Source organism: Dipodomys ordii, unplaced genomic scaffold, assembly GCF_000151885.1.
Source record: "Dipodomys ordii isolate 6190 unplaced genomic scaffold, Dord_2.0 Scaffold7, whole genome shotgun sequence".
NCBI lineage: Eukaryota > Metazoa > Chordata > Mammalia > Rodentia > Heteromyidae > Dipodomys > Dipodomys ordii.
This window is the reverse complement of record NW_012267223.1, coordinates 19,566,308-19,580,159: the sequence shown is the minus strand read 5'-3', so window position 1 is coordinate 19,580,159 and position 13,852 is coordinate 19,566,308. Positions and strand designations below refer to the sequence as shown.

Below are 13,852 nucleotides of genomic sequence, written 5' to 3'. Positions count from 1 at the left end.
ACGGGCACACACTCCTTACTCAGACCCGGGCACTCGCGTTTCCTTGGCACTTAGAGGAGGCTGGAGTGGGGGTGGGTGGGGGGATTCTGGGGGGGGTGTCTTGCGCTCGAGCCCTGTGCACCCCAAGCTCCTGGAGCGCCGCTTCGGGGAGGTCGCGGAGCCCACTCCCTGGCACGGGCGCCGAACCCCCTCGCCTGAGCGCACACACGCTCCAGCGCGCGCGCACCTCGGACATTCCCATAGTGCCTCACGTGACACACGGCCCGAACGTGCGCACCTTCCCCACGCTCACGCTCGCGTGCTCACGCGCGCGTGCGCGCGCTCTCGTACACACATACACACACACACACACACACATACACACATATACACACAGCCTCTCCACTCCGGCCGACCCCCAGCCTCGGCCCCCGGCAAAGGCGCTCATTGATGGTGACACACCTACACTCATTCACATACACACTACCCCCACATGCCAGCCACAGACACATTCATCAACAGGGCCCTGAGAAGTACACACGCACCCCCTCGCTGCCTACTCCTTCTTTTGGGAGCCCTGAGTCATTCCTGCCCCCCTCCCAGTCATTCCTGCTCCCCATTTCCCTCTCTCAGGCACACTGGGACAGACTGGGGTTGTCCATTGCAGCCTCTTCGCCTGAACCAGGCCCTCACCCAGTTTGCTCCCTCTGACACTCAGCCAAGGACTTCCTGTAGGTCCCGGGTCAGGGGCTGGGAGCGCCTGGACAGCTGCCACCGCCCCTGCGCAATGGGGAGGCACTTCCTTTTCCTGAACTCTGGGATCCTGCAGGAGGAAATGGGGAAGTTGGGAGGGGGCCCAGTGAGGCCTGGCTGTTAGGGCTGGCCGACCAAAAGCACTGGCTTTCCTTTGGGTGGTGCCAGGGCCCTGGGATGAGGACCTCAGCTCTATCGAGGTACTTGCAAAGGGGAGGTCTGGGATAGAGAGTGGGCTGATGAGGGAGCCCCGATGGATGGGGCTGTGCAGCTCTCCTATCTACAGGTCTCTCTGGGTTCTGGAAAGGAGCCTTTCCCTGCTGCTAGCTGAGCTGGCTTTAGGCCTTCAGTCCCTGCTTGTCTCCCATCCAGTCTTCACCCGGTTCTAGTTTTATTTCCCAAAGGAGGTAGCGGGAGGAGGATGGGGCATAGTCTTCTGGGAAGGGACTGTGGCAGTACCCCTTGATATCTCCCCATACCAAGCTTCTCACTTGACCTAGAGTGTTGAGGCCAGCATGAGGGCGCTGGGGATGAATGCCAAGTGGCCCTTTCCATGCTGTTCCCGCTCTTCTAGGAGGCCCAGTGGGGGCCACCGCACTTACCATGGAGTCCATGTTTGAAGATGACATCAGCATCCTGACCCAGGAGGCCCTAGGGCCCAGTGAGGTGTGGCTGGATGGTCCTGGAGACCCCTCACTGGGAGGTGACATGTGCTCCGCCTCCCACTTTGCCCTCATCACCGCCTATGGAGACATCAAGGAACGGCTGGGAGGCCTGGAGAGGGAGAACGCCACACTCCGCCGTCGCCTCAAAGTCTATGAGATCAAGGTCAGAAGCTAGAGGTGAAAGGGGTGGCAGGAACTAGGGACCTAGCAGAGAATCCAGGGACCCAGAAGAGGGGTCAGAGTTCACTTTTGGGAACTGGTGAGTCTCCCCTGAGTGATGTGATTTCTCTGGATTTGCGCTCTGGGTTCCCAGAAGCTAATCTGGAGGGATCAGTTTTGAAGCCGTGGATTCCACTAGAAAGGGGACAGTTGGGGACCGTGAGGCCGGTGGTGGGGTTAGGGCCTGGTGGGTGTCAGCCCTCTTGAAGATTGCCCTCCCACAGTACCCGTTGATCAGTGACTTTGGAGAAGAGCATGGCTTCTCTCTGTATGAAATAAAGGATGGCTCCTTGCTGGAGGTGGAGAAGGTTAGTCTGCAGCAACGGCTCAACCAGTTCCAACATGAGGTGAGTACTTGGTCTTGGTCTTGCACACAGCCCAGCTCCCTGAGCTTCTGGCCCACCTCACCTCTCCCCCTCCTTCACCCCAGCCTCTGGCCTTTAGGTCTTTTGATCAAAAATGACCATGGTCTTCCCGAAGCCAGTTGCAGCCTTTCCTGCCCCTCTGTGTGGTGCTGAGAGTGGGGTTAGGGAGGGGTAATGCCACTCTGCTCCCACTCAAGGATTCACCTGACTCTGGCTCTCCCCTCTGGGCCCATCCAGTTGCAGAAGAATAAGGAGCAGGAAGAACAGCTCGGGGAGATGATCCAGGCTTACGAGAAACTGTGTGTGGAGAAGAGCGACTTAGAGACGGAGCTGGGGGAGATGGTGAGGCCCAGAGAGAGTAGGGGGTGCTCCAATGTGTTCCCGGTACTCTGTAATCCCTGTGTGAGCCTTCCAACGTTGTCACATCCCTGCTTGTGGTGGGCACCCTGCTTGTGTTCATGTGTATCCGTGAATGACCTCTTGGCCTTCTGAGTGAGACTGTGTGTGACATCCAGGTTTTCGTGACCATACAGTGACACTGTGGGTCACACCAGGTCAACCTGTAGTGCTGTGTCTAGGAGACAAGTGTGGTGAGGCTATCAAGAATGGCTATCAGTGACGGAGGGATGGGATCTGGTATGTGAGCTGTCAGAATGCAGCCTGCATTGTGTAAGCAGGTGGGTGGGCAAGTGTCAGACCCAGAATATACCATCTCTGCCAGTCCCTGGCTGTGACCTTCACCAAATCAGTCTCCATCCCTTCATTGAAAAATGAGGCAATGATAACAACCTTACTGAACTGTGATGAGGATAATGGGCATTTGCATGAAAATCTTTGTTTCCATACACAAATGCTTATATGGCACTTACTGTGTGCCGGGTGTCATTCTTACACCTTTATCTATAATTGTTGCACCCTTCATATTAGAAGAGGTAGGCATGGTACTGCAATCCCCTTTTACTACAAGAGGTAGATGAAGCCCACAAGTGATTAAGTTATGTATGCCGATGAAAGTTACATGCTCCTAAGAGTGTGGCAGTGTCTGGACACTGAACTCTGTGTGTGTGTGTGTGTGTGTGTGTGTGTGTGTGTGTGTGTGTTGGTACTATGGCTTGAACCCAGGGTCTTATGCTTGGCTCTTTTGCTCTACCACTTGAGCTACACCTCCACTTCTGCCTGGGCTGGCTTTGAACCCAGATCCTCAGATCTCAGCCTCCTGAGTAGCTAGGCTAGGATTATAGGCATGAGCCACCAGAGCCTGGCTCTGGGTGTTCTTATGATTGGCTCTTTGTGTTAAGGTCAGAAAAGAGATGTTTGATCTGACCTTGCCATGGGTAGTCTCTGGAAAAACATCTGCTTTGCAGGTGCTGGGAGAGGAGGCCTCGCACCCATGGCCACTTGGAGTATAAGTGTGGACTCTGAGAGCCTCTTCTCCAGGGTGTGGTGTCCAGAATGGAGGAGTCCTGGGTTTGGGAAGCCCGCAATAGCTCCCTGGCCTTGTAGAGACCTCTAGCCCTCTGTCTCCTCCTGCAGCGGGCCCTAGTGGAGACACACCTGCGACAGATCTGTGGTTTGGAGCAACAGTTGCGGCAGCAACAAGACCTCCGGGACGCGTCCTTTTCCAGCCTGAGCCCCCCACCCGCCCCTGCACCCCCCTGTGCTGACCTGGACCTACACTACCTGGCATTGAGAGGAGGACCTGCCTTGAGTCATGGTGAGATTGCAGTGACCCTCGATTTCCCCACCTCCAACTTCCCCTGACTAGCCCCTGTTTCAGCACCCTTGGACTCTTCTGGTTTACCTAAAATCCCATCACATTGCCTTCAGTTTGTCCAATCATCACCCCATCTTGCCTTTTCCATATTCACCTCAACTCTACATACCCCAGTTACTCCCACTGCCATCCCCTTTAAACACAACCTTTCCCGTCAGGGTCTGCTTGCCCCAGTGCAATTTGTGGGTGTGCCAGCAGAGGGTGCCCCCACCCAATGGCCCTGTCTTAGTTGTGATGAGGACAGGCCAGTGAGGAGGCTCTAGACGTCTGAATCTCACAGTGCGGTAGCCACTGGAGGCCATCTCATTTTTCCCTGGCCTCCAGCAAGGTTTATCAGCAGCAACTGGCCCATCCTTCCCACTGCCTCATAGCAGCGTCTCTCACCCTCCTGTATCTGTTCTGGTTTCTCTTGGTCCCTCACGCTTTGTTTCCCACCTGTTTCATTTTGTGTGGATCTGGGAGTTGATGGAGGCAGCTGGACCCAGCTTGACAATGTCATGTCTCCTGACAGCAGGCTGGCCTGGCCCCACACCGAGTGTGAGTGAGCTGGAGCGGAGGCAGCTGGAAGAGGCCCTGGAGGCTGCACAGGGGGAAGCCCGGGGGGCCCAGCTTCGCGAGGAGCAGCTCCAGGCAGAATGTGAGCGGCTGCAGGGGGAGCTGAAGCAGCTGCAGGAGACTCGGGCCCAGGTAAAGATGGAGAACAACCCTGAGAGGTCCAGGGACATGAAATGGCAGGGATGGGGTCTAGGCAAGGATGAGGGTAGGCTCTGATCGATTCATCTTCCTTCTTAGGACCTGGCCTCCAACCAGTCGGAGAGGGACATGGCATGGGTGAAGAGAGTGGGAGATGATCAGTAAGTCACAGCCCAACCGTTTAACCTGTGGGGGTCCCAGGTCCCTGTGAGTTTGGTTTCCATCCCTCTGTGGCATCTGGGGTGCTTATTGCTCTACCTCCATCACAAGGAAGGGATGAAACGTGTTTCTTCTTGAGGTGTCGAGCTGGGAGAAATGTACTCAGTGGCTTTGTTGATATGTCATTGTCATCTGGTATGCACCGTTTTCTATCCACAGTTGGTTAGGGTTACCCTTCCTTCCTAGCGAGGAGGGAGCTGGTCCTGCTCAGCATGACTTGTGTTTTCTGTTCGTCTCAAAATGGAGAGGCACCTGAGGCTTAGAGAGGTTTCAAGATGGTGTAGCGTCTTACCAGGGACAAGGGGTTCAGGATTTAGGAAGGGAGCATGTTGGTGAGAAGCCGGATGGCCGGGCCTCTGGGGGAGTGCTGGGCAGCCTGGCGTCAATGTCTGGTGTCTTTCACAACTACACCCAGACTCATCTTCTCCTGCTTTCTGAGAAATAGAGCTCAAACTTTTTTTCCATCCTGTGTCCTTTCCCCTGACATGGGACAGGTGGCATAGACTCCCCGTGTTCACTGGAGAGCAAATCGTGAGGCCCAGAGAGGGAAAGAGCCCCAGGGCTCCTCCCTTCCAAAAGACTTCCTCCTCTCTTCCTCCCAGCTTTTGGCCAACTTCCCTCCTCACCCTGAGGTAAAGGCCTGGGTGGAGCTGTGATAGCTTGGAGGTGAGAAGCCAGTTTATGAGACTCTTGGGTGGGACCCTCAGCTCCACTGCTTGTAGGGGAGAGGCTTGGCAGAGAGGTTCCAACCTAGCTTGCGGCTAGGGTTTTGGGCCCATCTCAGCCCCTGTGTTTAGACTCAGAGCACACGTACATATTCATATTCTAGAAGTGTAGCTTGCACCAGAAATCATACCAAAGACTTCTTATGGATCAGCTAGTCCAGTCTCCTCCTATCAGAAGAGGGCAGTGGAGCTTCTCCTAATTGGCTCAGTGCCAAGGGAAGACTTTTTGACAGCATTGGGGTGTGACCCAGAGATTCCTCCTGGGCTGCAATGTGGTACTGGCTTTGAGGTTACCTTTCTGGACCCCAGGTTTCCCTCCAGTCCTTGCTGAGAGATGTGAGAGGAAGATGAGGTAGATTTTTTTTTTCTAGTAGTGGAACTTGAACTCTGGGCCTGGGCACTGTCCCTCAGCTCTTCAGCTCAAGGAGAACATTCTACTACTTGAGCCACTTCCGGGTTTTCTGGTGGTCAATTGGAAATAAGAGTCTCATGGACTTCCCTGCCCAGGATGGCTTTGAACCGCAATCCTCTGATCTTAGCCTCTTGAGTAGCTAGGATTATAGGCATGAGCCACTAGTGCCCGGCTTTTTGTTTGTTTGTTTGTTTTTGTTTTTGTCAGTCATGGAGCTTGAACTCTGGGCCTGGGTGCTGTCCCTCAGCTCTTCAGCTCAAGGCTAGAGCTCTACCACTTGAGCCACAGTGTCATTTCGAGCTTTTTCTGTTTTTGTGGTGCTGAGGAATCGAACCCAGGGTCTCATGCATGCAAGGCAAGCGCTCTACCACTGAGCCACCTTCCCAGCCCCTAGCGCCTGGCTTTGAGGTAGATTATTGAAGGAGCAGAGAAGGGGTGGTAGATCCCCAGGGGCCAGGGCATCATGTGCTAAGAACAAGCCTGTCCCATATGTGCCCTGGAGGTCCTGTCACCTGCATTGCTGATTCTGGCCAGAAAAAAAACCTCTTCTCCCATACCCAAGGCACCTGTCCCACAAAGCCCTGTGCCAGAGGGAGCCCTCCCCTCCCCCCCAGCTGCTGAGGGCCTTGCCCAGAAAGTCCTCCCAGAAGCACCTCCAGCTCCTGCTCTCCCCGTGGGTCTCTGTGCCTGTGGTGGATCAGGCCCTGCCTGCCGGCCTGCCGGCCTGCCTGCCACATGCGCCTTTCACTCCCAGAAAGCCTCAGCTTGGTAAGAGTTTGTGTCAGGAAGTCTTCACTCCCTTGGTAGTTTTATTTTCTTAGAAAACTCAGCCCTTGCTGGGCACTGGGCTCATGCCTGTCATCTTAGCTCCTTAGGTGGTTGAAATGTGAGCATCATGGTTTGAAGCAGCCTGGGCATGAAAACCTATGAGACTACTATCTCTAATTAATCACAGAAAAAGTCAGACGTAGCACTGTGGCTCAAGTGGTAGAGTGCTAGCCTTAGGCAAAACAAGGGTAGGGACAGTGCCCAGGAGCAGAGTTCAAGTTCCAGGACTGGCAGAAGAAAGAAAGAAAAAGAAAACTCGGTAAGAGGCTTCTCCCTAGGGCTCCCTCCTCCCTGAGGAAGGTGGGCATCCACTCTCCATTCTTTCTCCTGCCATGTCTGCTGAATTTTACATAGGCCCTTTTCCAAACATGGGAATCTGGGGCTATGTTTTGGGGGTTGGGGGTCTGAAGGGGACCCAGTTCTTTTGTATCCTGAAAGTTGCCTCCTATCTTAGCTTGGATGCTTGGGGCAGCCAGGTCGACTGCAAGAATCCTCACCATTCAAACACCTCCTTTAAACGTGTTTGTCTCTCCAGCCCCCCTTCCTGGTTCTGGCTGCACCATGGAACAGGCCCGGAAGCAGCCCTAGCCCCTGGTTTCCTAGTCCACGGCTTCCCAGGTCCTGGTGTAGCCAGACTGGTCTAACCCTGAGGCAAGAGTTCCCTTTACCACGAAGTGCTGGTGGCCAGAACCCAGGGGAAAGGATTACCCCAAAGAGAGCCTCTGAGGTTACTGGCAAAGGCAGTGTCAAGGTGGGGAGGGGGGGAGCGTTCATCGTGCTCCTGAGGAGGTGTGGGAGGGTCCCAGACAAGACAGGAGCTGCAGGACCCATGAGCCCCTTTCCTCTGGGCTTGTAGGTTCCTGAGTGGGAGTTTTGGAAAATGCATCCATTGGTAAGAGGGAAGGGGAGATTGGGAGGGGTACTGCTTGAAGGTAATAAGGATTCCAGGTTGGCTCCAAGGGGGCGATAAGGGTCCTGGGAGGGAGGGGGCTCCTTGGTAAGGGAGCCCAGTAAGAAAAAGGGGCTCAGCATGGGTGAGAAGGGGAAACCCATCAACTATAGGTCTTTCTTTTCTTCCCAACGTGGGGGGCTCAGTGTTGCAGTCTAGGCCCTTTTCCGCCCCCCTCCCTCTGCCCACAAGCCTCTGCGTGGGCTGTGGTTAGTGGTGGGGAAGTGTGAACTCGGAGAGAGAGGATGGAAACTCTGCACGGAGGTCAAGGGCAGTGTGGGGTGGGTCGGGACGGAAGTCGGAGACCCCCATGTACCCTGAGCGTAGCCTCATGCCCCCAAATCAGCGGCTCCGGGCCTCCCCCTTCACGCTTCTCACCCTCCCTACTTCCTTTCTTTCAAGTCTCCTTCAGCCCAGGCACCCAGTGCATGCAGAATTAGCCCCTGAGCGCGACAGCCTCTGGGCTACCCCAGGCGGGCTTTGAGCCCATTTCCAACCCCTGTGCCTGGCAGCAAGACCTACAGCTTGTCCTTGCTTGCTGGTTCCCTGATGGGAAACTCCACATCCTTCCCCGGCTTCGCAAACTAAGTCTTAAACTGGTGTCTCAACAAAAGCTCAACACGAGCTACTTGTTTCCCAGGCACTCCTGGCTTCTTTATCTGTGTGGCACATTAGGCAAGGTGAGACACCTACAAGATCTCTTTTCATTCTCCTATCATGAAGTGCTGAGAAGCCCAGTAGAGGAGAAGAGCAGTGCAGGCACCCGGCTGGTCCCTAGCAGGTGGGGACTCACGGTGTGTCTTCCTGCTCAGGTTCTTTTATAGGTAGGAGGCCCTTTATGAGAGGGGCGGCTATGTGATCTGTTGGCCAAATTGGGGTGGGTTTTGAAAGTGAAAGGGGCACTATTAATAATTTTGCTGTGGCAGCTAGTGTGAAGCAGGATGGTTCTTGGCAAACTGAGGCCCTGCTTCTAACACCCTCCTGCCCCCCCTCCCCGTAGCTGCTTGATTCTGCTGTATTTGCCATGGTTTGTAGTCACAGTGGACGTATACTGGAAGCTGCCACGAAGAGCTAGGCTCTGGGGACCACAAGGTACAGCTGGTGGAGGAGAGTGAAGGGCTCAAGGCACTGGAAAGGAAGTGGTGGAGCACTGGCTTGTTGCAAAGCAACTTCCTCCTCCCCCAGCCCACAACCTCAAGTCCGCTCCACGGCCTGGTGCCTGTGGTCCCCTCCCTGAGGGTCGGGCAGGCGGGAAGATTGGTACTGGGTGTGCCTGTGGGTGGTGGAAAGTTCAGCCCCTAAATTCTCCCACAGAATGAGATGGCTGGGGGAGCAGGGTGGACTCTGGATGAGAATGGAGGGGTTGGGAATGCTGGATTTGTGTTTCCCTCCCAATTCTGAATCAGTTCTGCTCACATGACAGCTATAGTCTTCACCCTGGTGTCAACCCTAGTTTCATCTCTAACTCTAATCTTTTTTTTTAAAAAAAAAAACCATTTTAAATTTAGTCTATTTATTTTATTTTTAATTTTTATTTTATTTTTACTGGGGCTTGAACTCAGGGCCTGGGCACTGTCCCTGAGCTTCTTTTGCTCAAGGCTAGCACTCTACCATTTCTGCCACAGTGCCATTTCCAGCCTGTTTGTGTGGTACTGAGGAATCAAACCCAGGGCTTCATGCATGCAAGGCAAGCACTCTACCACTAAGCCACATTCCCAGCCCTCTGACTCTACTCTTTAATTCTTTTTTTTTTTTGGGGGGGGTCCGGTCGTGTGGCCTGGGCTCTGTCCCTCAGCTCTTCAGCTCAAGGCTAGTACTCTACCACTTGAGCCACAGCACCACTTCTGGCTTTTTTCTTTTTGCTTATGTGGTGCTGAGGAATCGAACCCAGGGCCTCATGCATGCAAGGCAAGTGCTCTGCCACTGAGCCACCTTCCCAGCCCCTCTTATCTCTAATTCTGATTCCACCTCTGTCCACAAGAACTTCCAACCTCAAGCCTCCTCTGATTCGAACTCCACCTTTCATCCAGACCTCAAGCCACTCTCCTGGTCTAAGCCTATCATCTAAGCCTGAATTCTGGTTCTACCACGTTCTTTCCACTCTGGTGCAGCACAGAGCATGTGGGGTCCTGTGGGGTTCAGAAGCTGGGTTGAGACAGAAAGAGACCTGGAGAAGGATGTTCAGGTCTTTAACCCTTGCTTCAGTTGTTTGATCAGTGATAGCAAAGATGATGGCTTCCAGACAAGTTTTTGAGATCCCTGGATTATTCATGGAAAGAATGAATAAGGGCGGGGAAGGTGGCTCAGTGGTAGAGCGCTTGCCTTGCATGTACAGGCCCTGGGTTTGATTCCTCAGCACCACATAAACAAAAAGCCTGAAGTGGCACTGTGGCTCAAGTGGTAGAGCGCTAGCCTTGAGCTGAAGAGCTGCAGGATGGTGTGCCCAGGCCCAGAGTTCAGGCCCCACAACTGACAAAAAAAAAAAAAAATGAATGAATGAAACACAGATCAATGAAGGAGGGGAATGTCTTACATCTGAGAGTGCCCTTCTTCCTGCCAACTCTGCCTTTTGCACTCTGGCTCCTCTGAAGGTGCCAGCCTAGCAGGCTGAGGTGCCAAAAGCAAGCATTTGAATCCCTGTTTTGTGCAACCATTGCTCTGTGACCTTAAGCCAGCTCCTAATTGATCTTGCATGTCCATGTCTGTCTAGCACCTTCTTCCCTCTCTGGCAGGAGCAGAAGTTCTTGTTTTCTCCCAGGCCATCTGCAAGGTCTCCAGCCTCCTTGTTCTTCTTTTCTATCCTCGCTGCTCCTGCTTTCCTGCCTTTCCTGATTGTTTGGGAGGTGTACACATAATGGTCAGTAGCATAGGCTTTGGAGCAGCTCAACTACTTCTGGGCTTTAGGACTTTGGTCAAGTGATTTGATCTCTGTGCATCTCATTTTCTACTCTGTAAAACAGAGGCAATCACCGCGGCACGGCTGTGAAGGGTTGTGAAGACAGTGCAGCTTAGCACACAGTTTGTAGTCTGGGATCAGCATTCATTCAAATGATCCATGGTTCTTTTCTGGTTCCCTCTCGGGTTTAGACACTCAAGTGGTGACAGACTCAGTCTTTTTTCTGTAATCTAAACAGTCAAGGGGCACTCTGGTATAACCACTGCTGCCCTTCACCTGAACCCTTCTTCCTAGAGTCATGATGGTGGAAAGAGCACTCAGGTGTGGTCAGGAAGCTAGCAAACGTATTTCAGTGCATGTGTGTGGCTCTTGGTTGTGTTATGAAGTTGAGATTTTTTTTTCCACTGAATTGGCAGTGTTTTCAGTGAGTCATTCAGATGGTTAAAATACTCTGCAGCTGGGTGTGTGTATCTTTAGGAGAGAAAAAAATGCCTACTGAAAAGGCAGGTCTTGTGGGGCCAGGACCTATCTGGAGGTCAGATCTTTCCTTGCCAGGTTCTTTGTGAAGATGGACAGTCAGTTCTTAGAGGACAGTATCTGACTGGCCCAAACACTTGGTGTCAGCTGGGATAGAGGCTGAGCATTTTGGGCTAGGGCTGCCTCCTTCCATTTCCTATGATCCTGGTTTTGTTTTTTTTTTCTGTGAGGAGAGATTTAGGATCCAGGCTGTGGAAACTAGGGTGGCTCCTGACAAGGGAGGAAAAGAAGCAGGAGAGAGGGGCCTGGGAACTGAGTGTGGCAGGTGAGATCTCCCCGGCAGAGTGTGAAAGCGACGACCTGTATCTGTCACCTGAGATGCAGCAGGAAAGGTGGATGGGAAAAGCAACTATGGCTGAGTGGATGGAGGATGACACTTCATCAGTATCCAGTGGCCCCCAATGCTGAGTGGATGGCACAGTCCCACTCTTCACATTGCCCTTGGTCTAAAGAGAAATGAAATCTTTCCTTCCTTCCTTCCTTCCTTCCTTCCTTCCTTCCTCCCTTCCTCCCTCCGTCCCTCCCACCATCCCTCCCTTCTTTTATTCATTCAGTAGTAAGTCAGTTAGTTAGTGATTCTGGGGCTTTGAACTCAGGGCCTAGTGTTTGCTAGGCAGGAGCTCTAATGCTTAGCTGCTCCCCTCCCCCATCTTTTTTTTTTTCCACTAGTAATGCCTGGACTGAGATTTGCCTATTAGGTTAACCACTGTAGCTTGGACAGGTATGCAACCCCATACCCAGATTCTTTCCATTGAGTAAGACTTGTGGACTTTTTTGCCCTTGCTGGCCTAGAACGAGGATCCTCCCAATCTCATGCTCTTAAATAGTTAAATGACAAATACATACCATTAACATAGCATTATATCCAGTTAGAGGTTGTGAAAGGATCTTGGGAACTTTTCTGCCTGGAACTGGCTGTGTGTGTGTGTGTGTGTGTGTGTGTTTGCTTGCACACATGTGTGCATGTACGTATGTTAGTCCTAGGTCTTGAACTACACTTTTTAGCTCAAGGCTAGCACTCTACCACTTGAGCCACAGGTCCACTTTTGGCTTTTTTGCTAGTTAATTGGAGATAAGAGTCTCCATGGACTTTCCTGCCCAGGATGGCTTTGAACTGCAATCCTTCGATCTCAGCCTGCTGAGTAGTTAGAATTATAAGCACGAGCCACCAATGCCCAGCCTGGGCTGACTTTGGATCCTTCTTTTCTCAACATTCCAAGTAGCTATGATTATAGGGCTAAGCCACTGGCTTTGGAGTTTCTGGTTTGATGTAGGGCACATGTGGAGCTCCCAGACTGATAGGAAGATACCATTTCTTCCCATGGGCCCATTAGCCCAAGACACATTAGCAAATGTAGGAACTGAGATGTATCATGGCTGCAGGACCTTGGTGAGGAGTCCTAGGACAGAAGTATGCCCAGGACTTGCCTTTCCCCAAAAGGGTTTGTCCCCCAGACTCCCTGCTCACGTATGCTTTGGTCCAATTGGATTAAGAGTTGTTTGGTTGTGGATGGACTGTTTCTCCCCTCATCCCTCAGCCTTGTCCTTTTCAAAGGGGAGGATGCTTTACATGGACTCCTCCAGCAAATGGACTATGTTCTGCTTTTCATTTGTGCTCTGAGAAAAAACAGTGACAACTATAAAGTCAGCACAACTTTTTTTTTTTTCTGGTCTAAGAACTAAAACTCAGGGCCTGGGTGCTGTCCCTGAGCATCTGCTCAAGGCTAGTGCTCAACCACGTGAACCACAGTTCCACTTCCAGCCTTTTCTGAGTAGTTTATTAGAGATGAATTTCTCACAGACTTTCCTGCCTGGGTGGCTTCAAACCTGGATCCTCCTATTGCAATCAGCCTCCTGGGTAGCTTGGATTACAGGCATGAGCCACTGGTGCCCAGCTTCAGCACAACTTTTCTTTCTTTCTTTCTTTTTTTTTTTTTCTTGAACTCAGAGCCTGGGCACTGACCCTGAGCTTCTTTTGCTCAAGGCTAGCACTCTACCACTTGAGCCACAGCGCCACTTCTGGCTTTTTCTGTGTATGTGGTACTGAGGAATTGAACTTAGGGCTTCATGCATGCTAGGCAAGCACTCTACCACTGAGCCAAATTCCCAGCCCCCCATTGGGGCTATTTTGACATCACAGCTTCTGCACAGATGAGGAAAACATTCTCATCACCTACATGAGCTGTGTTAAGGCAGAGGCCGCAGACGGACCTGACTGGTCCCTTGGAATCTCTCTGGCACCCATCCTCACCCCTGCAACAGAAACCTCTGCCCCAACCCTAGAAATGTTTTCTGGAAGCAGCGGGAGGCTTCCTGGAGGAGGTGGCCTTTGAGGCGGATCTTAGAAGCAGAGGATTACTACAGTTGAAGTAGGAGGACCCTGGAGGATTGGGCCAGGTGCAGCTGCAGGGACAGAGCCGTTCTTCCTAGCAGCCTGGGACTTAGGAGCCCACCACCCCTTGCCCTCTGCCCTCAGAGTGAATTTGGCCCTGGCCTACACTGAGCTGACGGAGGAGCTGGGCCGGCTCCGGGAGTTGAGCTCCCTGCAAGGGAGGATCTTGAGGACCTTGTTGCAGGAGCAGGCCCGGAGTGGAGGTGAGCACAGGGGACGACTGATGGATGGCAAGGCGGGCTGAGGAGGGAGGAAGGTGGCCATGGCAGCCCTTCCCTGGTCCCCGGTACCGCCTGGCCCCACAAGCCTAAGCACCATCTTGTGTTCTCTTGCAGGTCAGAGACACTCGCCGCTATCGCAGCGCCACTCCCCGTCCCCCCAGTGCCCCTCGCCCTCCCCGCCCGCCCGGGTGGCACCCCCTTGCGCCCCGTGCCAGTCGCCCGCCC

General features: G+C 53.0%; 1 protein-coding gene across 1 annotated transcript in view; it reads left to right on the top strand.

Annotated features, from left to right (window-relative positions):
* The first annotated feature begins 1,311 nt into the window (after positions 1–1,311).
* Tbkbp1 (TBK1 binding protein 1) overlaps positions 1,312–13,852 on the top strand; it is a 16,043-nt gene continuing 3,502 nt past the window's right edge. Inside the window, exons 1-8 of the mRNA XM_013036851.1 lie at positions 1,312–1,560; positions 1,841–1,963; positions 2,219–2,323; positions 3,515–3,695; positions 4,267–4,442; positions 4,548–4,609; positions 13,491–13,609; positions 13,742–13,835. Coding sequence (XP_012892305.1) covers positions 1,336–1,560; positions 1,841–1,963; positions 2,219–2,323; positions 3,515–3,695; positions 4,267–4,442; positions 4,548–4,609; positions 13,491–13,609; positions 13,742–13,835 — 1,085 coding nt within the window. The 5' untranslated portion in view covers positions 1,312–1,335. The remainder of the gene's footprint in view (positions 1,561–1,840; positions 1,964–2,218; positions 2,324–3,514; positions 3,696–4,266; positions 4,443–4,547; positions 4,610–13,490; positions 13,610–13,741; positions 13,836–13,852) is intronic.